This window comes from Pygocentrus nattereri, chromosome 20, assembly GCF_015220715.1.
Source record: "Pygocentrus nattereri isolate fPygNat1 chromosome 20, fPygNat1.pri, whole genome shotgun sequence".
In the NCBI taxonomy this organism is placed as follows: domain Eukaryota; kingdom Metazoa; phylum Chordata; class Actinopteri; order Characiformes; family Serrasalmidae; genus Pygocentrus; species Pygocentrus nattereri.
Genome location: NC_051230.1, coordinates 38144 through 65000, shown reverse-complemented (window position 1 = coordinate 65000; position 26857 = coordinate 38144). Strand labels below are relative to the sequence as shown.

At 44.7% G+C, this 26857-nt stretch overlaps 1 protein-coding gene across 1 annotated transcript in view; it reads right to left on the bottom strand.

Annotated features, from left to right (window-relative positions):
* Positions 1–18722, bottom strand: part of znrf3 (zinc and ring finger 3) — a 112814-nt gene extending 94092 nt beyond the window's left edge. The window contains exon 1 of the mRNA XM_017685830.2: positions 17815–18722. Within this exon, the coding sequence (XP_017541319.2) occupies positions 17815–18051 (237 nt within the window). The 5' untranslated portion in view covers positions 18052–18722. The remainder of the gene's footprint in view (positions 1–17814) is intronic.
* Positions 18723–26857: the final 8135 nt, after the last annotated feature.

The following is a 26857-nucleotide window of genomic DNA, read 5'->3' as shown; positions in this document are numbered from 1 at the left end:
CATATTTCACTTTTGTGTAATTAGATGATTCATTATTTAATTGTATGATCTGAAACAGGTCAGTGAGGTAGGATGTGAACCAGGATAACGCTATTCCTCTAATTCCAACCATGTTTTGTAGTCTGTCTAAGAGAGAATAGTGATCTGCAGTGTCAAAAGCTGCACTTAGATGGAGCAGTACCAGCAGAGATACGTGGCCTTGATCAGAGGCAAGAAGACCATCTGTTATCTTAACTAGGGCCGTCTCTCTGTGCTGCGGTGGGGCCTAAAACCAGACTGGAATTTTTCATATATGTTCTAATGTAGATAGGAACAGAGTTGCTGGGCTATAGCTTTTTCTAAAATCTAGAAATAAATGATAAGTTGGAAACGGGTCTGTAGCTCGACAATTCACTGGGGTCAAGATTCGGCTTCTTTATCAAAGGTTTAATCACTGCTAGTCTGAATAGTTTGGGTACATGACCTCGGCTAAGAGAAGAATTAATTACTGTTAAAATGGGTTTAATTATAGCTGGTAGCACTTGTTTAAATAAGTTTGTTGGAGTCATGTCGTGTGCATGTTGCAGAATTTGAGGAAGATATTTTTTCTAGTTCTGACTGCTGAAGCGGACAAAATGTTTCCAGTCTCTTTCTATAACCACAGTTTGTGTTGTTTCAGCCAAACCAGACGATGGGTAGGTTACTGGTATCGGTTTAACTTTTTGTCTAATATTCTCGATTTTGTTATTAAAGTCCATGAAATCATTGCTGCTATAGTTGGTGGGTATTTGAGGTTCATATCCTGCCTTGTTTTTGGTAAGTTTTGCGATTGCACTAAATAAAAGTCTAGGATTGTTTCTGTTGATTTGGATAAGTGAGGACAGGTGCGCCGAGCGTGTTGTGAGAAGTGAGGACAGGTGCGCCGAGCGTGTTGTGAGAAGTGAGGACAGGTGCGCCGAGCGTGTTGTGAGAAGTGAGGACAGGTGCGCCGAGCGTGTTGTGAGAAGTGAGGACAGGTGCGCCGAGCGTGTTGTGAGAAGTGAGGACAGGTGCGCCGAGCGTGTTGTGAGAAGTGAGGACAGGTGCGCCGAGCGTGTTGTGAGAAGTGAGGACAGGTGCGCCGAGCGTGCTGTGAGAAGTGAGGACAGGTGCGCCGAGCGTGCTGTGAGAAGTGAGGACAGGTGTGCTGAGCGTGCTGTGAGAAGTGAGGACAGGTGTGCTGAGCGTGTTGTGATGAGTGAGGACAGGTGTGCTGAGCGTGTTGTGATGAGTGAGGACAGGTGTGCCGAGCGTGTTGTGATGAGTGAGGACAGGTGCGCCGAGCGTGTTGTGATGAGTGAGGACAGGAGTGCCGAGCGTGTTGTGAAGTGAGGACAGGAGTGCTGAGCGTGTTGTGATGAGTGAGGACAGGTGTGCTGAGCGTGTTGTGATGAGTGAGGACAGGAGTGCTGAGCGTGTTGTGATGAGTGAGGACAGGTGTGCCGAGCGTGTTGTGATGAGTGAGGACAGGTGTGCCGAGCGTGTTGTGATGAGTGAGGACAGGTGTGCTGAGCGTGTTGTGAGGAGTGAGGACAGGTGAGCTGAGCGTGTTGTGAGGAGTGAGGACAGGTGAGCCGAGCGTGTTGTGAGGAGTGAGGACAGGTGTGCTGAGCGTGTTGTGATGAGTGAGGACAGGTGTGCTGAGCGTGTTGTGATGAGTGAGGACAGGTGTGCTGAGCGTGTTGTGAGGAGTGAGGACAGGTGAGCCGAGCGTGTTGTGAGGAGTGAGGACAGGAGTGCTGAGCGTGTTGTGATAAGTGCCTTTCTGTACCTGCCGTCCTTCCCAGCAGAGTGAAGTACCTCCAGCTTGGTTAGTCTTGGTCTGCGCTCTAATCTCCGTCCTGTCGGTCTTAAGGTGCGTATTTCATTGTTGTACCATGGAGCATTGTTTTCATTTTTATAGGTGGGATGTTCTCAGGGTGATCGGAACAGTCTGTTAATCTGTCGAGCTCTGTTGGGTCTGATGAAGGAAAAGCTACGTTTGATAAGTCTGAAATGACCTCAGTGAAGTGTGGAGTTATTGAACGCTTCATGCAGTAACGGCATTTTCACTAAGACCCAGTTCATATGAGATTAGCTAATGATCTGAAACTACTGAAGTTTGTGGGAGAACAGGTAGATCATGTGCGTCAACACCCAGAGTCAACACTAAATCTAAGTGTGATTACAGTGATGTGTGGGCCCTTTTACATGTGGAGTAATCCAGAGTCTAAGACAGATGAGAGTGGCTTTTTAATGGATCTGCTGTTCTCAAGATGAACATTAACATCTCCTGCATTCATTACTTTCTCTGCACTCACTGCTACGTCTGCAACAAAGTCACTGAATTCTTTTAAGAATTCTGAATAAGGTCCAGGTGGCCTATAAATACTAATTAGGTTAAGTATGCTATTATTTGTGGTTGGATTATGTTTATGAAATGAATTTCATAAGAATTGAAAGTGAGACTGTGTTTCTGATTTATGTCTAATGAATTTTTATAAATGACACATATACCACCTCCTTTACCAGACAGTCTAGGGCTGTGTACATAATTAGACCCTACAGGGGTGGCTTCATTTAATGAGAAATATTCATCAGTTTTAATCCATGTTTCTGTGAGACATAATACATCAATTTTATGATAAATTATTGTACCGTTTACAATGAGAGCCTTAGAGTTGAGTGATCTTATGTTAAAGAAACCAAACCAATGTCCAGAGATGCTGCTGTTAGACACTGGATCTGATATTTTTATACTAATTAAGTTATTTAAACAAACTGATTAAGATTTTCTAAGTTTGTTTCACTGCCCCGAATTAAACACAGTGTCGATAGAGTTATACCTAGGATATACCTAGCAGACTATGGGCTATGCTGCACGATAGCAGAGCGGCGCCCTCCCGCGTGGGGTGAGCGGCGCCCTCCCGCGTGGGGTGAGCGGCGCCCTCCCGCGTGGGGTGAACACCGCCCCGCCCTATGAGACCAGACTTCCCCTCAAACTTGGACCAATTATCTATAAAGCCCACATGATTATCTGCACACCACTTGGACATCCAGCAGTGTAGCGCCCAAAGCCTGCTGTGAGCTTCAGCACCCCATCGTGTTGGAATAGGGCCAGAGCATATTACAGCATCGGACATCGTGGGCTATTCTGACCACCTCTTTAATATTACTCTTAGTGACTTCAGACTGCCGCATACGAATATCATTGCCACCTACATAAACCACTATCCTCGAATATCTATTCTTCCCTAATAGCTTAAGGCTGCTGCTAATGTCCGGCGCCCTGGCTCCTGGTCAGCAGATGTGTCGCACAAGAGCTTCCTATAGCCAGAGCACCTCTGACAGGCTCCGGTGGGTGTTTCACTGAGTGGAGAAAACCTTTTTGACACGTGAATAGGTGGAGTGTGGTGCTCAGGTGGGCTAGCTTTAGCTTTAGCGTTAACTTTAGCTTTGTTACTATGCCGCCAAGACGTCACCCATTTGCTCTGCTGTGGGCGCTCTAATGCCGGAGTCGGTGGGGTACTAACTCTCCTTCTGAAGTCAGTACTCCCCAGATTTCATCGGTATGTGGACTTTGCAACCCGGGGGGCTAATGTGCTGGATCTTGTTTACACAAACATCCCCAGCGCGTACAGGGCCGAGCCCTGCCCCCACTATGGCTACTCAGACCACATATCTGTGATGCTCATCCCAGCATACAGAAAACTCATCAGATGTGCCAAACCAGACCAGAAGCAACTGAGAATCTGGCCGCCAGTTGTTTTCTCTGCCCTTCAGGACTGTTTTGAGCACACTGACTGGCAGCTACTACCAGTGACTCCATCAACCTGGAGGAGTACACTGAATCAGTGACTGGCTACATCAGCAAGTGCATTGACGATGTTTCTGTCTCCAAACCTGTCACAACTCACCCCATCCAGAAACCATGGATGACTGCAGAGGTGCGCATGGTGCTGAGAACCCGTGACAAAGCTTTCAAGTCACTGAACAAAGCAAGCCTCAGGGTGGCAAGAGCCAAGGGCCATGAAAGAGGCAAAGCATGCCTACTCAGAGAAAATCAATGATCATTTTCAAAACACTGCTGACACACAGTGCATGTGGCAGGGCATCCAGGCCATCACCAACTACAAGTCACCTCCACCTGCCTGTGACAGTGATGCCTCCCTTCCAGACATGCTTAACAACTATGCTCGGTTTGCCACGACAGTGAGGAAAACCACACCCCCTCCAAGTGAAGAGGCACTGTGTCTGTCCACTGCTGATGTGCAGAGAACTCTACACAGAGTCAACCCATGAAAAGCACCAGGATCCGACAGCGTACCAGGCAGAGTGCTCAGAGAATGCGCCGAATAGCTGGCTGATGTTCTCACGGACATATTCAACATCTCTCTGAGCACTGCAGTCGTTCCAACGTGCTTCAAGTCCACCATCATCATCCGTGTGCAGTGTCCTGCCTCAATGACTACTGTCCCATTGCACTCACTCCCATCAACATGAAGTGCTTCGAGAGGCTTGTCCTGAGGCACATTAAAGACCAGCTTCCTACTTCACTGGACCTACTGCAATTTACATATCACCCCAACCGCTCAACAGACGACACCATCTCCACCACACTCCACCTGGCTCTCACCTACCTGGACAATAACAACACCTATGTCAGAATGCTGTTCATAGACTTCAGTTCAGCGTTCAACACCATCATTTCTCAGCAGCTGATTGGAAAACTGAGCCTGCTGGGCCTGAACGCCTCCCTCTGCAACTGGATCCTGGATTTCCTATCCGAGAGATCTCAGTTAGTCAGGATAGGAAATAACATCTCCAGCACCACCACACTGAGCACCAGCAACTAGCATTGTTGACGACTCCATCCATCCCTCACACAGACTTTACTCACTCGCTGCTACTCTGTGTTTACACTGTTTACTCTGGTTTTTCTACCTCAGTAACTCAGTGTTTCTGTCTGTCGTCTGACTGCGTGACTCTCAGATCACAGCAGGTTAATATCTCTGCACCTTATTCCATGACCTCATGTCCAGAATGAGTGCTGTGTCAGTGCTGCACTGTCCTGTCTGTTTACTGTGTCTAATGTCTGTTTAATTTATCGTATTTATTGTTTCTAGTTCAAGGTTTTTGTTTGCACACGATGTCTGCACGTTCACACTTTGTACTCTTTGTTCCATGTGGCACCGTAATGTTCCTGGAGGAACGTAATTTCAGTCCACTGTGTACTTGTACACAGATGGAATGACAATAAAAGCCTCTTGACTTGACTTGACACACAAGCCACTTTTACATGCAGCCTGATAATCCGTTAATAATCCGACTAAGAGCTCAATCGGGATAGAATACGTCCATGTAAACACCTCAATCGACATAGACTAATCCAATTGAGGCCAATCGGAATACAATTTCTATCCGATTGAACAAGGTGGGTAAACCTCTAAATAATCCGTTAAATAGAAGAATAGTAGCCGTGTAAACGCTTGTGTGTCTCAGAGCACGGCGTCTTCCTTTATAAGTGCATGTGAAGGATGTTTTTCTGAGCCTGACATCAGTTTAAAGCCATTAAAAACTCAAGCGCGTCAACTGGAACTGTTGTCAACTGTAAAGTTTGGCGGAGGAGGGATGATGCTTTGAGGCTGTTTTTCAGGAGTTGGTCAAGAAACCGTAGTTCCAGTGAAGGGAAGTCTTAAAGCTTTAGCACCAAGACATTCTGGACAATTATAAACTTCCAACTCTGCTGGAACAGTTTGGGGAAGAACCTTTCCTGTTCTAGCATGACTGAGCCCCAGTGACCAAAGCAGCTCCATAAAGGCCGGATTGGGTGAGTTTGGTGTGGAAGAACTTGACTGGCCTTCACACAATCACAACCATATAATCGCAGCTACACAATCACAGCTACATAATCACAGCCACACAATCATGCCCATCCAACCACAACCGCACAATCACATCCACACAACAGAATCTACACAATCACAGTCACATCTACATAATCATTCAGCCATTTGTGATCCAGCCGGCGTCTCTGCTCAGTGGTTTGTTTCTCAGCATGTTTTTGAACGAATCAGCTTTATTGATAACGGCCTGTGGTCAGAGAATAGCAGGTCAGTCAGACAGAGCGTTTCGTACAGTGTGTTTATTCATCACAGCTTTGTCTGAACACGATGGTCCATTCAAAGATTCAGTAAACAAGACTTCTAAAATCACAGCGTCTGTCTGGCATTACAGTACTGCCTCTGTAAAAATCAACTGCTTCCTCAGCAACCTTTCCTGTTATATTGACAGACTCACAGTTCATCATGTTAGTGATGGTGAACGCAGCATCAGCACTGTGTTCTACACCAACTAGCAACAATTTACAAAGTGAACTTTACGTTAAGCCCCGCCCCTTGTCCTATAAATCTGAATGGTGTTTATAATCATTAATATACTTTGTGGGAGTACAAGCTCACCAGCAAAAAATACAAGTCCAAAAGTAAACAAAGTTTTTCTGCACTCTTTGATGTATCCTGCTCTCGTTCCTAGATAAGTCCCAGAGGGAGCCTGAAGCCCTCAGAGAGGCTGAGCCTCCTCACTCATCCAGAAGAGTCCAGCTCTGTATCGCGGGGACATTAGACAAACCGACAGCAGCTACACCTCGACTGCAGCGCCTCATGTATCACCACTATCCAACGGGGCGGGGCTTAGAGGGCACTAGTGTGTGTGTGTGTGTGTGTGTGTGTGTGTGGGGGGGGGGGGGGGTTGGCACTGCATGTTTAATTAACTGTGAAATCATTTCTGGTTCTATAATATTATATGAATATTATATAAATATTATACATACATTAAATATTAAATGAATATGATACATACATTACTGCTTGTGCAGTAACATACATAACGTTACTGTACAAGCCATAAGAACATGCATGTATGCATGTGTGTTGACATTTCACTGTAAATATTCAGGTTCAGGTGTAAAACCATCAGATATGTCAGTAAATCAGAAGTGAAAGCCGTGATAAAGAGAACTGATCTGCTATGACAGACAAACAGAGCCACATAAAACCGACTTTACTGCGGAACAGATAAACTACCAGTGCAAACAGAATCACACAGCTTAACTGAGTTACTGCTTTCAGGATCAGTAAACTTGAAAATCTACCTGAAAACAGAAAAAGTCTCATTTTCTGCAGCAAATCTATATGAACAGAGACTCATGCTCAGGCTCAGTGCTGTATACTGTTTATTGCTCATTTTCAGGATATCAGCTTTTGCACTACTGACCACAGTGTGATGTGATCATCCTGACCAATCACAGCTCCAGGTGAATTTCTGAAGGTGCTTTAATAAATCACCACATTAATGTAATCCAACAAGAGGAAATGATTACCTCTCTGTGATCTAACACTGCTGTGTCCTCTGTGCAGGTACACTGGGCTGCTGTGCTCTCTGTGCAGGTACACTGGGCTGCTGTGCTCTCTGTGCAGGTACACTGCTGCTCTGTTCTCTGTGCAGGAACACTGTGCTGTGGTTTCTCTGTGCAGGAACATTTTGCTGTGGTTTTCTCTCTGCAGTAACATTGTGTTGCTGAGTTCTCTGTGCAGTAACACTGTGCTGTTGTGTTCTCTCTGCAGTAATGCTGTTCTGCTGTGCTCCCTGTGCAGTAACGCTGTGCTGTGGTGTTCTCTGTGCAGTAACACTGCACAGAGAACAGAGCAGCGCAGGTACGCTGTGCTGCTGTGCTCTCTGAGCAGTAACACTGTCCTGCTCTGTTCTCTTTGCAGGTACACTGTGCTGTTGTGTTCTCTGTGCAGTAATGCTGTGCTGTTCTCTGTGAAGTAATACTGTGCTCCTGTGTTCTCTACACCTTGTGCTGCTGTGATGTCTGTGCAGTAACATTGTGCTGCTTTGCTCTCTGTGCAACTATGTTCTCTGTGCAGCTACACTGTGCTACTGTGTTAAAGGGTTTATGTAAGAGCACAGAATACTTTGACCCCTGTGTTCTTGAACTCAGGATGCATGAAGGCAAATGCGATAAGAAACCTCCTTCAAATTCAGAGAAAAACAGAGAGAAGAGAGTGAAAAAGGAGAGAGGACAGAGAGCAAGAAGGGAGAGAGAGAATAAGAGAGAGAGAGAGAGAGAGAGAGAGAGAGAGAGAAAGAAAGAGTAAGAGAAGAGATAGAGGACAGAGAACAGATAGAGATAGAGAAAAGAGAGAGGAGTGTGAAAGAGGAGAGAGAGAGAAAGACAGGAGTGCGTGTGAGAGAGAGTACCAGAAACAAAATGAACAAATGGTAAAATAAATACAGAAAAAAAGAAACAAAGGGTTTGCATTTCAGCCTTGGCCGTTTGGTCAGCACATTCCTGACCAACAACAAAGCAGGGCTAAACCCCGGGAAGAGCTGAGAGCATCATTCCACAACAGCTCGCCTTGCACCCCCGACCCACAGAACGTTCATTCCATGTTTTTTGCTTAATATAGTTATTTGATGGTTATTTGATTGAAACAGACTTTGAATTAAACATGAAAATAAACATTGTGTCATATTATTTAAACCACTCCAGCTGCAGTTTATGGATTCCACTACCAATTCAAACTGTACATTCACAATAACGACCACAGTCACAAACAAAATTCAGGCCTCAAAGGGCTCACGCAATACTAATAATCCATCTCAAGTCATAGAGTGTAACAGAAAGCAACAGAGTGTAACAGAAAGCAACAGAGTGTAACAGAACAAAAGAGGGTCACAGAGAGCAACAGAGCGTAACCAAGAACAATAGAGAGCAACAGAGCGTAACAGAGAGCAACAGAGCGTAACAGAGAGCAACAGAGCGTAACAGAGAGCAACAGAGAGCAACAGAGAGCAACAGAGTGTAACAGAGTGTAACAGAGTGTAACCGAGAGCAACAGAGTGTAACAGAAAGCAACAGAGTGTAACAGAGAACAATTGAGAACAACCAAGAGCAACAGAGTGTAACCGAGAGCAAGAGTGTAACCGAGAGCAACAGAGTGTAACAGAAAGCAACAGAGTGTAACAGAGAACAACAGAGAGCAACAGAGAGCAACAGAGTGTAACAGAGTGTAACCGAGAGCAACAGAGTGTAACAGAAAGCAACAGACTGTAACAGAGAGCAACAGAGTGTAACAGAGAGCAACAGAGTGTAACAGAAAGCAACAGAGTGTAACAGAAAGCAACAGAGTGTAACAGAAAGCAACAGAGTGTAACAGAGAGCAACAGAGTGTAACAGAGAGCAACAGAGTGTAACAGAAAGCAACAGAGTGTAACAGAGAGCAACAGAGTGTAACAGAGTGTAACAGAGCGTAACAGAGAGCAACAGAGTGTAACAGAGCGTAACAGAGAGCAACAGAGTGTAACAGAGAACAACAGAGAGCAACAGAGCGTAACCAAGAACAATAGAGAGCAACAGAGCGTAACAGAGAGCAACAGAGCGTAACAGAGAGCAACAGAGCGTAACAGAGAGCAACAGAGCGTAACAGAGAGCAACAGAGCGTAACAGAGAGCAACAGAGTGTAACAGAGAGCAACAGAGTGCAACCGAGAGCAACAGAGTGTAACAGAAAGCAACAGAGTGTAACAGAGAACAATTGAGAACAACCGAGAGCAACAGAGTGTAACAGAAAGCAACAGAGTGTAACAGAGAACAACAGAGAGCAACAGAGCGTAACAGAGAGCAACAGAGTGTAACAGAGAACAACAGAGAGCAACAGAGAGCAACAGAGTGTAACAGAGTGTAACAGAGTGTAACCGAGAGCAACAGAGTGTAACAGAAAGCAACAGAGTGTAACAGAGAACAACCGAGAACAACCTAGAGCAACAGAGTGTAACAGAAAGCAAGAGTGTAACAGAGAGCAACAGAGTGTAACAGAGAGCAACAGAGTGTAACAGAAAGCAACAGAGTGTAACAGAGAGCAAATGTCACGATTGGCCCCTCCCAGTCTTGTCCATGTGCTTTTTGTTTACTTTTTCATCCATGTGCATTTGTTTTGGTTCAGTTCAGCCCCCTTGTTATCCTACTCCACCCCTGATCGTTACCACCTGATTGTTTCCCCTCTGTCCCTCGTCTTGCCTCTGTTACATAAGCCCTGTGTTTGCCCTGGTCTGTGTTGGTCTTTGTTTGTTGTTTGATTGATTGTGTTTGATATTTGATATTTGTTTGGTGTGAAGTATTTGGATTTCTGTGTTCCTTTGTCATGTCTGACCCCAATTCTCTCCGTGTTGGCTATTTGAACCTGGACCGTTTTGACCATGACCCTGGATTTGCCCATAATAAAAGTCGCTTATCTCAGCATATGCGTCCGCCTCCTCGCTCCCCAACAGCATGTAACAGAGAGAAACAATGTAACAGAGGGTAACAGAGCAACAGAGCACAAAAGAGAACAACAGAGTGTAACAGAGTGCAACACAGAGTAACAGAGAGCAACATGTAACAAAGAGCAACAGAGAATAACAGAGTAAGAGCGAGCAATATATTGTAACAAAGAGCAACAGAGTGTAACAGAGCAAGAGAGTGTAAGAGTGCAACACGGAGCAACACAGAGTAACGTAACAAATAGCCACAGAGTGTAACAGAGCAACAGGGAACAACAGAGAGAAACATGTATCAAAGAGCAACAGAGTCTAACAGAGAGCAAGAGAGTGTAAAAAGTGTAGCAGAGAGCAACACAGAGCAAAAGTGTAACAGAGCACCAGAGAGTAACAGAGCAACCGTGTAAGAGTGTAACAGAGAGCAAGAATGTGTAAAAGAGAGCAATAGAATATAACAGAGAGCAACAGAGAGTAACAGTGTAACAGAGTAACTGCAATAGAGAGTAACAGAGTGTATCAGGGTGTAACAGAGTATAACAGAGTGTAGCAATGTGTAGCAGTGTGTAACACAGTGTAGCAGTGTGTAGCAGTGTTTAGGGTTAGGGTTAGTGTGTAACAGAGTGTAGCAATGTGTAGCAGTGTTTAGGGTTAGTGTGTAACAGTGTAGCAGTGTGTAGCAGAGTAACAGTGTATCAGTGTGTAGCAGAGTGTAAGAGTGTAGCAATGTGTAGCAGTGTGTAGCAATGTGTAGCAGAGTGTAGCAGAGTGTAACAGAGTGTAGCAATGTGTAGCAGAGTGTAGCAGAGTGTAGCAATGTGTAGCAGTGTGTAGCAGAGTGTAACAATGTGTAGCAGTGTTTAGGGTTAGTGTGTAACAGTGTAGCAGTGTGTAGCAGAGTGTAACAGAGTGTAGCAGTGTGTAGCAGTGTGTAGCAGAGTGTAGCAGTGTGTAGCAGAGTGTAGCAGTGTGTAGCAGTGTGTAGCAGAGTGTAGCAGTGTGTAGCAGAGTGTAGCAGTGTGTAGCAGAGTGTAACGGCTCAGAGCTGCATCTGTAAGCAGTGAGAGAACAATCAGCAACAGCTTGTCTATCGGTCAGCACAGCTAAAGAGAACGAGTTCTGCTTTCGAGTTTCTGTGGAGGTTCAAGTTTAGATTCATCTCACTGGAAGAAGGAAACCACAGAAGCTGGAGCCAGTTCTAGTATTTTGGACTTCTTATTGAACTTGTTTATGAATTAATATTATCCTGCTGTAATGTACAGGTCATCTATGGGCTAAAATAACTCATTTTCGCATATTGGACTGTTTATTGAGGTTGTTTATGGACTAATGTCTCCTATCCTTGAATACAGGAGCATTAATTGATGTTTATGAACTAATATTTCATGTTCTTGTGTATAGGAGTGTTTTATGAGGTTGGTTATGGAGTAATATCAATCAATTGGTCAACTATTTGACAGATTTATGGAGCAGCATTTCTTATTCTAGTGTATGAGCGTGCAGCAATGTCTATGGATGTGTATAAGAGCATTTACTAGCAATGTTTATGGATTAATCTCTCCTATTCTGGCATACAGGAGTGTTTATTGAGGTTGTTTATGGACTAGGTTCTCCTGTTCTAGGTCTGTTTGTATCTTTTTGAATCATGAAGCTGCTGGTATTACTCAGCTCTAGATGGCAGTAGTGGAAGTAAAGGATGACGATCAAAGCAGGAGACAAAAAACAGTTTCATCTGTTCTTTTCCCATAGAAAAAAAACAGAGTCTGAAATGGCTTTGGCCGGGATATGAAAGGCTGACGGGCTGGTGGTTTACAGCAGATAGCACTTAACATACAGCTGCCGCCACAAAGCCACGAAATGGAAAAAGTAGCCCAGACTCGCGGCACTTTCAACCTTTTAAACTCGGAGGCTGTCGACGCTGCTAGAGTTTCCTCCTGTTCTTCTGCAGTCTGTGGCTACAGCGTGCTGAATCTTCAGACCAAACCAAACGCTCATTATGGTCTTAATTTAGCACAACGTAACTTTAGCAAGCTTTGAGGAGCCACTTCTTTGGTCACCATCATGCCATACTGCTCCGGGCCGCACTCTGTCTTTACTGGGTCTTTTGGACGCAGCACCCATCAAAAGTTTGGGGACAATTGTCTTTGAAGAACGTTCTTTGGCCAGGTCCCATTTATTCTTTTTATTATTATCCCTTGTTTCTGAGTATCCCCCTAACCCCTTGGAATCGAGCTACAGGGCAGTGGTTGAAATCTCACCCTACGAAATGAGACCCTCTAATAAAAGAGCATCGCTTCATTAACGGCATTCTCTGTTTGGCTCTCTGTTTGGAGTCTCTGAAAAACCTCTGTTTGGAGGGCCATGTAACCCCGAAACTTTTCCCCTCTATCTCAAAAGGACACCCTACAGTTAGATGAGAACACACAAAACCGAGAGCTAAGGGCTCAGTGGTAGGGGTGAGGGGTAAAATGGGACTGGGCCTTGATGTAAATGATCATGTTTTCTTTGTTGCTATATCTTCCTCATTGTAATATCTGAATACATTTTTCTTAAATGGACATTTTAATAGTAAGCAGTAGTTTTGGGATTGTTGATTACTCAGTGAGGTTTAGTAGCTTTGGTTTGGAGGTAAAGCCTGAAAGAAGGTGGATCTTCAGGAGAAGTGTTTACGATTGTCTCAAAGCCAAAGATGCAGCCACGGACGGCTGCGTTTCTCGGCCACTACGTCACTGAAGACAGTTTTCTAAAATCTTTTGAATGCAATTGAGAAAAGGACTTACGGCGTCTCCTTCCAGACCTCCAGTCGCCCACAATCCTTCACTCGCAGCACGGAACAGCCCAATGAGAAATGGCAGAAACAGCTACGAGTGGTGAGATGATCCAGTGTTGAAATGTAAAACTGAATTTGAGGTCATCAGGATGTGATGAACTGTCAGCTCACTGAAGAGGAGCCGTGAGACGCCAGCACTTGTGCGATGCTTTGGACCTCGACTTCACTCTCAGACACGAGTGTCACGCTGAGCTGAAAGAAACATCCTGTAAACATCCTTCTGCCCAAATGAGTCGGTCCTGAAATCAGGATTCAGACACGACCAAAACACCCAAACATTAAAGAGAAGAACCTCCAAACACCCACCATACCAGGGGGGTGGAGAGGGGTGGTTTCAGCAAATCCGTGCCTGAACAGTGATCTGAGCCATCCTGCCTGCTCACTCCAAACAGGAAGTCAGAATTTCTCCCAGATCCACGCTATGAGTTACATATGGCCATTCTGTACTGCCACGTCTCGCTCGCTTGCTCTCTGTCTGTCTGCCTGCCTCTCTCGTATATGCACATATACATACGTATACATTATATATATATTACATTCGTAGATACACACACACACACACACACATATACACATATATATATATATATATATACATACACATTATATATATATATATATATATATATATATATATATATATATATACAAAGATTACAGCAGTTACACTCCCTGTCAACAGGACAACACTTCAGTTTAACATCATCCAAGAAGACGTTTCTCATCAGACTGTGAAACTGAGTTCAGCACGACTGACATTCAGGAAGACGTGAAAAACATTCATGTAGAAAAAGACTAAAGCGGCAAGCGATCGGCAGCAAAGCCGCACTGAGGAGTTGAAACGCGTCACCTGACCACAGGTAAAACAAGCCGGCACAAACACACCTCTGGGACGTTCCACCTGAGCGAGTGTGGCGGTGGCGCCGTGGCAACGCTTTTATGAAGATGTGTCATCACCTGCACTGTCACAGCCGGCACTGTTTAATGAAATATCACTTCTGTTTATACAAGACGGGTGACTCAAACAGAGCATGAGGGCCAAATCTCATCCCAAACAAACTGCACAGCAGCTAATGACTTACAAAACATCAATAGCCCAAGATCCAGTGACAGCCAAGGCCTCATTAGCATAATCGCTCAGAGAGCCGATGTGACTGAAAATGTTCAAGTTTCTCTTTTTGAGCTTGATCATTCCAAAAACTACCATATCACTCCAAAAAATACTAAACCATTCCAAAAACTACTAATCTATCCCAAAAACTACTAAATCATTCCAAAAACTACTAATCTATCCCAAAAACTACTAAACCATTCCAAAAAACTACTAAATCACTCCAAAAACTACTAAACCATTCCAAAAACTACTAAATCATTCCAACCCCCCCCCCCAACAGCAAACACACACGTACGCACACACACGCACGCACGCGCAAACATTCGCACGCACTCTCCACACTCTGTTACACCCTCTAAACCCCCACTTTGTTGGGGTAAACTCTCACATTTGCACTCACTCTGCTTTTGGCTGAGTTGGTTATAAAGGGTACGTGTTTTTGCTTTTTTAATGCTTTTATTTAAAAAAAAAAACCTTACTAATTTTTAAAAAAATTATTTAGCAAAAACAAAACCTGGTTGCTTCCTGCTCGTCCCTGAACAGAGATGATACGAGGATATATCATCATTTTAACACTGAACGCCTGCATGAATCATAATAAAGACACATTTAGAAGCCTGGAAACAACAACAACATCAACATCAACAACAACCAGCACACAGCATCTGAACAAACTACCGTAATAAGTAGCTCTTCTGTTGGCAACTTGTTTTTACATCTGATTTTAATTCCTTTCTTTCGACTCTTAGATTTTTCCTAATGTTTCTCTCTGAAATTGTTTCGTTTACTTGCGTTTTGGCCCAGAAAGAGAAGAACATGGCCCAACGAACTTCACTGCCCATACAGGCGTCCTACTCAGCAGCTTCTTATTTGAATTTTCCATTCCACCTTAAAAAATGCAGCTGTTACATTCTGCAACCTTCGGCACCCGAACGCAACAACTGCGTCATTTAAGGTGGAATGGGAAATTCGAAAAAGAAAAGAAGCCCATTTTTGAGCTTCTTCTGGTCAAGTTGGTATTTTTGGAAAGGTGCTTTTACTTTGAGTCATTATCTCACTTCTGTAAGACAACACTGTTACTGCAGGACGGGCTTACGACACCGGCTATATGCTCCGCTCTAACATACATGGTGAAAAAAGCCACTGGAGACGGGCAGCCGTCTGGCCCCGGAGGCCAAACTCTGTCTGAAGCTAAAGCAAACCTAAATGACTGTGGCTTTTCAATGTAAAGCTGTGGTCTCACATCTCTATGTGGTTTAAGCCCAGTGCCAAACAGTCCATGCTAAATACACAGACGGCTAGTCTAAATATCTCGACCGCTAAATACCTCATCCTGGTCCGTCCAGAGTCTGCCACCTACACCACGGCCACTGGGAAGAAACGATGATGACCGCTTGAGTATGATATAGGCTTATTACAAGCAGACTGGTGAAAGTTCTGAGGACGGAAGTGCGCTGGGTGTATACGGCGTAAATACAGTGTAAATATAAAACCCCTACATTTCTCATTTTCTCCTTTCGACCGCACGAGGTCGAGAGGCTGCCTAAACAAAGAGACTGTACAGGCTTCAAAGAGGCTCCTTCCAGCCGGGCGACTGTGGGGCTGTTCACAAAGCTGCAATTAGACCCTATTTCAATACATCTACTGACTTCAGCTGAAGAGCGGCCTCAAAATAATCAATCAGTCCAAAACACTGCGCCCCACGTGCAAGGCCGCCCCCACAGCACGGCGATGTGTTTACATCATCTTTACCTCACGTCTACCTCACGTTTACCTCTTGTCCAGATCTGCCTCGCGTTTTCCTCACGTTCAACATATTTACCTAAATATCCAGGTTTGTGTCATATTTACCACACATTTACATTTACCTCAGTTACATAACCATCACACACATCCAGCCCGGGTTTAGATCTACTCCACGTTTACGCTCAACCTCACGTTAATCCATGCGTACATTTCACTGATCAAAACCTCGTATCTCCAAAACAGTAACTCTACAGGAGAAGGAAAAAACCTACTTTACTGTTAAAGTCAGTCAATGGAACCAGAGGTTTTCGAAGTCATTTTAGGCCATTTCTTTTGGTCCATTCATCATGAAATTTACATACAATGTAAAGAACAACAGGCATTTTCAGATTATATCAAAAACCAAAAACATGAAGATACAGAGCTTCTGTTCCCACAGCAGTGATTTACCTCGTTTACTTTCATCTACTTCGTGTGTACATGTTCCACAGACTGGCCCCACATTTTCACAATTATGCCACACTCGCCCCACGCTGACCTCGTGTTTACACACTCGCCCCACGCTGACCTCGTGTTTACACACTCGCCCCACGCTGACCTCGTGTTTACACACTCGCCCTGTGTTTGTTCAACGTTTTAGCGTAATATTCAAACTGCATTTACTAAGCCTAACCCCACTTTCATTACATATACAGTACATACACTCATCTTTACTATACATTTACTACACATTTATTACATCACTTCACGCTGACCACACATTTACTACAGATGACCTCAGATTCACTAAACATTAACTACCTCAACTTTACTACACCCCTGTTACACTCTGGCACACTTACTACATCTTATTCAACACACGTTTACTGGGTTACCCCATGTTTATTACACATGTTTACATCTCACCTTTACTACACGTTTACTACACGTTTACTGCAGAATGATGTACTGAGCAGAAAGACTAAAAGCCTGTTCAGATTTATGATCATTTCCAAACTCTGCTCTGATCTGAAACCCGAGTCCTGCTCCGCACACCTGAGAGGGCTTCAGTAGCACTGCAGCCCATAAATCTCCACCAAACCCCCTCAACCCTCACCCGCAGGAGCAGACGCTGAAAACACGCCCGATCTGCTCCGGGTTTGAGGCAGAGCCTCTGCGTTTCAGCGCTGCTGACCGGCTGGGCGGCGTTTCGGACTTTGTTAAGCCAGATTTGCAACTTTTCAGCACCAAACGTTACAGCAGAGCAGCGGGCAGCGTGTCCAGCTCCAACACCACGAGCTCCAACTCAGACTGCTCAAGTCCAACATTCAGCTCTTTTACCATTCAGACCACCATCAGACCCGAGCCCACCCTCAGCCCAGCGGCTCGGGACAAACAGCTCTAGATGTCCGTGAACGAGGCTCGGTTCTCCGAGCCAGCAGCGCTCAGCGCCGCATCTCCTGCCGGGGAGTCTTCGGGGAACTTACTGGAAGAAAACAAAGAAAGCAGCTCGCCTGGGAACGTCTGTCCCGCTCCAGCGACTCGCCGCGCAGGGGGAAAGTTGGTTTCGCGGGTTTCGGCGCGTTTGTTTCCTTTCCTGAAACTTCAGCTCAAACTTTTCCCCCCGCGTGCATTAAAGTGCGCGAGCTCAGCCTTCTGTGTGTTTTTCTAACGCGAGGCCATTTTGCGCGAGCTCGCACCGCGCCTCGAGCCAGGCCAGCGGCGCTAAAGCCCCGCAGAACCGAGCCGAAGCGTGCAGAGCCATAAGAGCCGCGGCTCAGGCTGGAGAGCATAAAGAAGAGCCCGTGGAGAAGTTTTAAAGCACCTACTTGTACTATCTCTCCCTCGGCGCTGATGGTGGCTCCGGCTCTGGAGAAGCGTCCCTGCAGGCCGGTGGTGTAGGTGGTGTAATCCCCGCTGGGGCTCGACTCGAACAGAACCACTTCCACGAAGGCCGTGTCTTTGGCCCGGGCGGAGCCCGGCATGAGCACCAGCGCCAGCAGCGGGAGCAGCGGCCAAGCGTGGCCGCCTGAGAGCGACCCAGCCGGGGCACGCTTCATCATCATCTCGCCGGTCGGATCAGCGCGAAGCGGAGCATAATTTCCAAGATTTCCGCGGTTTTTCCGTTGAAAGCAACGATTCTGTGATCAGAGGAGAAAAAAGGCACGTTTTGGTGGAAAAAAGAGGAACAAAAACCCCAAATTAACCTCCACGGTGGTGTTTATTTCAGCATTGCAGCCTGGACACTCGCATTGCTCTGCTCTGCTCTCTCTCTCTCTCTCTCTCTCTCTCTCGCTCTCCCCAGCGCCTCAAAGCGGATCTCCTTTGATCTTCAAACACGTGATTTTCTAATATTTTCTCTCTCTCTCCCTCCTAAAGGGTTATCCCCACCCACCGAGCTCCTCCTAACCCTCTCCTCTCCTCTCGTCCTCCACTCCTCTCCCTCTCCCGGCTGCCACACAGCTCTGGTTAAGGAGGCTCTGAAACCCTTTCAGTCTCTCAACTACTTTCGTTTCGTGTGGACGCCGCAGATCGCGCGCGCCGAGTTCCACGCGTCCCCGCGCGCTGCGAAAGCAGCCACCTGTTGGAGCGAGCTCGAGCTTTCGGTGACGCTGCGTGACCTTTCAAACTTTTCTCTCCGGTCCACCTTAAGAGGAGCTGGAGTTCCGCCCCTGACGGCGCGCCGCAGCGCCGCGCTGCGTTCACGCTGCGCTCCTGTTCGTGTAAAGGTGTATTTATGCTGTTTGAGAAGCTCGTGAGGTTTTCACAGCACAGACGCTGTGTTTGATGTTTTGTGACGTTGTGTTTCATAATAAATCAGTCAGAATTCATTTCTACACGGCTGTTCTCGGCCTCTGTACCCTCACAGTTCAGCAGGCTGTTTCTGTTACTGCACCTTTACCCTATATGTAAATCATCTTTGATATGATTGGCTGTCCTCAGTGTACCTGAAACACTCCTTACAGCTTCACTATGAATGGGCGGGGCTAAAGAGCTGTAGGCTGAATGGTTCAGAGGGTTTGGTGTGAAACGGTTCAGACGTCTCTACAGTGGTGGTGATGGGAACCAGGCGTCGCCATGACTACAACACAGATATAGACACTTTATTTACCATCCAGAACCACCAGAGAACCTACACGAGTCTTCTGAGCTTATATGGAATGTTGATGATGGAAAATAGTGGAAAATCTGGAATAATGAGTTTTCTTTTGGGACTATTTTGCCGCACAGCGCCCTGCATGTCTCCCTCCACCATGAATGGAGTTGAAGTTCTCTAAACTCTCATAAAACAGCGTCTCAGTCATCAGGCAGTGAATTCAGAACCAGTTCATGTAGGAACTTTCTGTAGGAGCTTTTAGAGGGACGTCTGGTTCCTATCACCACCACTGGGAACGGCTCTGACTCGGTCAGTTTATCTAGAAACCAAACCACCCAGTTTACATCTTAATCGCTTAATTATGCAAATATGTTTGGAAATTCCCTCATGTGACTGTGTTGAATGCATTTTGAATAAATTAATCTTTTTGAACAGGTTGGTGTTCTAACCTTTGAAGAAATGTTGGAGATGATTTAAAAGCTTGTCCTGTGCATTAGTGTTTATTAGCATTACCTTCTGTGTTTATTTAGCAGATCACAGGCCATGACAGGAGACGATTGTTAAAATGTTTAATGATAAATAATTAATATGACTTATGCTACAAATAAAAGACCACCTGGCTGTTAAAGTAAGTTCAGTTATAATAATCCAAAAGGAGGAGAGATGACGAAAAGCACATTAAAGCTGTATCACTGCAAAAGAAAAGCTGCATGCCAACACGATCAAGAAACGCTGCCACCTTCTCTGGGTCAAAGCTCATTTAAAATGGACTGAGGCAAAATGGAAAACTGTTCTGCGGTCAGAGCTCTTGAGCTGCATGAGCTCCATAAGTTTGTGCAAAAGCCTTTGATCAGCAAATCAAATCCACCTGAGAGTCACCTGAATAAAAACGAGAAGAAATCAGACTAAAACAGTTTTTAGTACAGGAGACATTTTAGTACAAACACCTCGACATGCTGCTTTAGTTTGAATGGTGAGACAGAAACAGTGCAGAAATGAGTACATTTACTCTTCAGTGTGTGTGTGTGTGTGTGTGTGTGTGCGTGTGTGCGTGTGTGTGTGTGTGTGTGTGTGTGCAGCTATAACAGCTTCAGCTCTTCTGGGAAGGCTTTCCACAAGGGTTAGGAGTGTTTATAGGAATTTCTGACCGTTCTTCCGGAAGCACATTTGTGAGGTGAGACACTGATGTTGGACGAGAAGGCCTGGCTCACAGTCTCCACTCTAATTCATCCCAAAGGTGTTCTATGGGGTTGAGGTCAGGACTCTGTGCAGGCCAGTCAAGTTCTTCCACACCAAACTGGCTCATCCGTGTCTTTATGGACCTGCTTTGTGCAGTGGTGCGCAGTCATGTTGGAGCAAGAAGGGGCCGTCCCCAAACTGTTCCCACAAAGCTGAAAAACACCCCCACACCATGATCCCCCCTCCACCAAACTTTACACTTGGCACAATGCAGTCAGACAAGTACCGTCTCCTGTCAACCGCCAAACCCAGACTCGTCCATTGGATTCCCAGACGGAGAAGCGTGATTGGTCACTCCAGAGAACTCGTCTCCACTGCTCTAGAGTCCAGTGGCGGCGCTTTACACCACTGCATTCCACGCTTTGCATTGCGATTGGTGATGTAAGGCTTGGATGCAGCTGCTCGGCCATGGAAACCCATTCCATGAAGCTCTCTATGCTCTTCTTGAGCTGATCTGAAGGCCACATGAAGTTTGGAGGTCTGTAGTGATTGACTCTGCAGAAAGTTGGTGACCTCTGCGCACTATGCCCCTCAACATCCGCTGACCGCTCTGTCATTTTACGTGGCCGACCACTTCGTGGCTGAGTTGCTGTCGTTCCCAATCGCTTCCACTTTATTATAATCCCACTGACAGTGGACTGTGGAATATTTAGTAGTGAGGAAATTTCACGACTGGACTTGCTGCACAGGTGGCGTCCGATCACGGTACCACGCTGGAATTCACTGAGCTCCTGAGAGCGACCCATTCTTTCACTAATGTCTGTAGAAGCAGTCTGCAGGCCTAGGGGCTCGGCTTTATACACCTGTGGCCATGGAAGTGACTGGAACTCCTGAATTCACTGATTTGGATGGGTGACTGAATACCTTTGGAAATATAGTGTGTGTATATATGTATACATAGTGTATATGTAGAGAGGACCTATTGTGCAAGCTTTGAAAGGGGCACCATGGCACACATCTTGTCTGGGTGTAAAACAGCACTCACCCAAGGAAGGTACAGGTGGCACCATGACAAGGTGTTAATGACACTCGCTAACACATTAGAGCAGAAGAGGAAAAAGAAATGCCCTCATGGCCACATGGTGAGCAGTTAGATCCCATTGTTTTGAAGGAAATGTGTCCCAAACACATCTGTAAATCAGTGTGGAGCATGAGGAACTGTCACTGCCGAAACACAGATCTTCTGCAGTTTAGTAAACTTTTGAGTTTTAATGAAACACACTTATATAAGAATCTTCAACACAGAGCAGTTTTGGCATCAGCTGTTCTGAAGTCACAGTTTCTGTTCAGCTGATTCTGATTCTAAACTGTGACAGTTTAAAGGAGAAAAACCCAAAACAGCCAACATGTGTTTTGATTCAAAGCAGGAAAAACAAGGAGAAAGAGTTTGCTGAATTTTAAAAAGCCTTGTTCGCCCAAAGCATGACAATTATTTGCAGGTCATGTTTCAGGGGATGATGTCATTGAGGGAGACATGGTGGTGATGAACGCCATATGTTACAGCAGAGGAAACTCGGCACCCACAATCTTTCACAACAGCAGAGAAACCAGTGCAGGATCTGCTGCTCCTCTCAGAAAATAACACCAGCAGCTCTCTGCTGACTGCAGTTCCAGAAAGACAGAATGGTTCCTAACCCAGCCCCCTTACTCTGAAACCTCTGAAAAATATTGCCCTCAGGCTTATAAGACCTTTTAACTTTACATCTATCTCTGATAGTTCAGCCAAATATCTCAGTGCTACACTCCAACCCCAAACATAGTCAATCACTCTCGACTGTTTGTTGTTTGACATTTTACTACTTTAGTTTTAGCATGGGGGATATGAGGCTATGATAGCTAAGAAGTAATGAACAATAATATCACTCCTATTAGAATCACGTACAATGGCGTTTTTATCAGAAACACCCACCTTATGCTTCCACTAACTGGCCATTATATTAGAAACGCCCACCTTGTGCTTCCACTAACTGGCCATTATATTAGAAACACCCACCTTGTGCTTCCACTAACTGGCCATTATATTAGAAACACCCACCTTGTGCTTCCACTAACTGGCCATTATATTAGAAACACCCACCTTGTGCTTCCACTAACTGGCCATTATATTAGAAACACCCACCTTGTGCTTCCACTAACTGGCCACTTTATTAGAAACACTCACCTTGTGATTCGACCAACTGTCCACTTTATTAGAAACATTTACAGATGGTTAAACACCCAGAAATATCCAGCCAAGATCAGCTGTGTTGTCAGAAAATGATCATTGATGGCCAGGTCAAACAAATGACCTACAGTCTGTAACCAAACACCAGCAAGGTGGTTACAAAGTCAGGATGCATATTTGGTGTTTATTTTCTTTGTTAATTACACATTTTCCTGTTTATTTATTTTCCTGGCAAATAGTTATTAAAAGCTTATAATGTGTCTTTTCTCTCTGCTGAAGTGTCTGTATAAACTTGAGGGATGTTGGATTAGAAAAAAATCTTTACTGGTGATCCTGAAAGGCTGATATAAACACAGCTAGAACACATGCAGAAATCATCACAGTGGAGCTCTGCATCAACTTAAAGTTACTAAAGTCACTGCAGTGATCAGTACTGTATTTTCTACTGAACTCCATTTATAATATTTTTATGGGTTAAAACAATCATCATTTTCTCTTTCCTTTTTATGTCTTAGGCTGTTTTCATGTGTAGTTTATTATTTAAAGTCAGAACCAGCATTTGGGTCTTTGAGATCTGGCTTTCATTTGGTTCAGTTGGTTTCACATTGCAGGAGCCAAAGTGTACCAAATTGTACACAAGGGTGTTCACTGATTGGTCAGAGCTTTGACTGGGATACAGTTACGTTCACTTTAATGGCAAAAAAGAGCCATTTATTCAAGTTTCTTTGACTGTTCACTGTACAAAATCCAGATCTATTCCTCACAGACATGAACATATTATCCCACTTTGTCATACAATAGAGATGTTTAACATCCGTAAACCACAGTAACAATAAACCTCAGTTGATCTCTGCATCATTGTGATTTAACCCTCAATGTAGTTGACCCTCAACAGGCTGCTGGCCCTGACAACGTACCTGGCCAAGCGCTCAAGGGATGTGCCAACCAGTAAGTGGGTCCCCTAACTGCCATCTCTCTGAGCCAGGCAGTTTTCCCAGAGAGCTTCAGAACAACCACCATCATTCCTGTGCTGAAAAGATCTGTTGCATTCTGTCTCAACGACTGCTGACCCATAGTGCTCACTCCAGTCATCAGGAAGTGCTTTGAGTAGTTCTTAATGAAACACATAAAGCGGTCTTCATTCCACACTGGATCCATTTCAGTTCATATATCAGCCTAAACAGTCTACAGAGGGCACCATGTCCTCTGCCATTCACCTCTCACTGACCCACCTGTACAAAAAACACAACCATGTGAGAATGCTGTTCACAGAGTTCAGCTCAACATTCAACATCATCATACCACCAGCAGCTTATTGGAAAGCTGAGCTTGCTGGGCCTGGACGCTTTCCTCTGCATTTGGATCCTGGACTTCCTGACTGACAGACCTCAGTCTGTAAGGATCAGCAAGAATACTTTGAGCCTCGCACACCGAACACTGGCATTCCACAGGACTGTGTACTAAGCCACCCACTGTTCACACTGCTGAGTCACAGTGCTGCAAAGCAGACCTTAAATCACATCAAGTTTGCTGATTTGCAAGTTTGTGGACGACCCCTACCACTCCTCTCATGGTCTCTTCACCCTCCTACCATCCTGCAGAAGGTACCAGAGTGTCCGTTCCACAACCTCTAGGATCTGCAACAGCATACTCCCCTAGGTGGTCAGATTACTGATCAGACTAATGCTCCCAAACATCCACCTGAACTAATCTAGATCCTTTCAAATCATTCCTTTTATGAAAACTCTTTCCTTTGTTTAACTTTCAGTCTGGATTTAAGGAAAGATACACCGCCATGTCTGCAACTGCACTGGTTTCAAATGATCTCTTCATGGCCTCTGACAGGACAAAGCAGCATGCTGCCATTTTCACTGATTCAACAAAAATTCGACTCTGTTGACCACAGTCATTTTTTGGGATGCTTACAAATGATTGGTTTTAGTGAAAATGCAATGAAATGGGCCCAAATACCTCTTAGACAGAAAACATTGCATGCACTCATAACATTGCATGTAACCCTAAATCATATTTTAGTTCCTGAGACAAAAGGAGTCCCACAAGACTCTTGGGGCCAGTTTTATTTTATTTGTGAATGATCTCATCGCTTCAGATGACAGAAAAGCTCCAGTGCTCATTTAACACCTTAAAGGATCTGTACAAGAACAATTTAGTTTTAAATGCTTTTATGTATCTGTCCAGGGTGTATCCTGCCTTCTGTCCAATGACAGCTGGGATAGGCTCCAGCTCCCTACTGTGACCCAGAAGGATGAGCGGTTTAGATGATGTGCGTGTTTTTATGCTGTTCTCCAGATCTTCAAATATTGATTTTAGTACTATGAGTATTATAACACTGACAGGATCCAGCATTGAGTGAGTCACAGAGTCTAAGTAACTTGGCATGTGGCTGGATGTTAAACTCACATTTAAATCTCATGTTAATAAACTAATCAGTAAGTGCAGACAGAAGCTTGGATTCTTGTATTGAAATGAATCTTGTTTTCCAGAAAACGAGTTGTGGAGGCCACTTTACTATCAGTACTGGACTGCAGTGATGTAGCCTATAGACATGTGTCCGTCAGTACCCTCAAACTGCTGGACTTAGTTTGTCACGCCTCCTTAAGATTCATTACTGGTGACCCTCATGGCTTTCACCACTGCAGCTTATATCTCACCTATGATCTCTATAAATAAGAGCAATTATCACACCCGCTGTAATGACTGGATAACCTGTCAGGTCCTGAGAGTTTTCACTGAACTGGGAACATCTGTTTTTATCTCAGAGAACCAGTGAAGTGGAGTCACTACAAGAGTCTCTAAACCTCACTCGCTGGAGTCACTCAGTCATTTAAACGACTCCTCTCTCCAACCCCCATCAGACAGTCTGGAACAGCTTATTTTACTATATTTTATTTTGTTTGGCTGATTAAATCTTCAATTGATCTTAATTCAGCTACTGTTTTATTCATTTATTCAATATTATTACTCTTTCTAATCCTTTTACATGACTATTCAAACTTTAGCTTGTTTTATTTCTCCTTCATGTTGAAAATGCATTACTTAGTTTATTTTGGTTTTATTTCATTGTTCTCCTTTGTAATTAAATCTTAAGAGTTGTCTTCATTTTTATGTATCATGTGAGAGTTTGTTTTATTTTAGCGTTAATTTGTTTGTGCATTCCTGTTAATTTTTCTGTTCAACTTGATTAAATTCCATTTTCATCTCTATTTCTGAAAACACGGGTCACCCTAAATGTGTTTCAGAGTGAAAATGGATATTGACTGATTGATTGTTTGACTAATTGATCTGAACACTGCTATGAGACGTCAGTCTTTCTGTATAGTTTAATCAAAAATCAAACAAAATCAAATTTATTTGTAAAGCTTTTTACAACAGATGTTGTCACAAAGCAGCTTCACAGAATTCCAGAAAAAGTTTTAACATGAATGTAAAACCCCCCCAGGTGAGCAAGCCAGAGGCAACAGTGGCCAAGAGAACCTCCCTCAGAGCTGAGGAAGAAACCTTGGGAGGAACCAGGTTCACGAGGGGGGACCCGTCCTCCTCTGGTCAAAATACCTACAGAGTTATTACACTACTAATATTAATAGCAGTAGTATTAGTAGTAGGAATAGCTGGGAGTCTATGAGAACATCAGTGTAGGGTGGGTAGCTAGTCCAGGGCAGGTGGTGGTAGCTGGGGCGTGGGCAGCTGGTCTGAAGTGGGTAGCAGGAGGGCTCGGCAGTCAGTCGTCCTTCAGTGTCCAGCCGGACATGTGGGTGATTGTATACTCGGAAAGAAAGACAGGTAAATGGAATTAGTTTTATTCTATCCGTTTGTACATAAACAGGGAATGTGAACATTTCCAGAGTGTGGCTAACAACTCCGGCAGATCTGACTATGACAGCTTACCTAACAGGAGAGAACCAGAAGGACACACAGACACGGCAGCACTCTGAGACAGTCTGGCATCCCTCCGCTCCACCGTCCACAAACCTGAGTGACCGCGTGCGAGCAGCAGGACGACAGCACCAGCGTCTCAGTTTACTATAATTCCCTGTGTCCATGGACCCCTGGATCTGCTGCCTTTATCTAGGGGGGAACATTAGCTACCAAAAGCTAAACTGAACAAGTGAGTTTTCAGCCTAGTCTTAAAGATTGAGACTGTGTCTGAGTCCTGGTAAATCTGGTAGTTTATTTCTTGCCAATTTAGGACCCAGAAGGAGAACCTCTGTTTTGTTACTGTTTAATAGGAGGAAGTTCCATAACATCCAGCCTTTCACATCTTTTACCCAGTCCTCTATTTTCTTTAATCTATATTTGTCATCAGGCTTGGCTGATACGTAGCCTTGATCAGAGGCAAGAAGAAGATCATTAG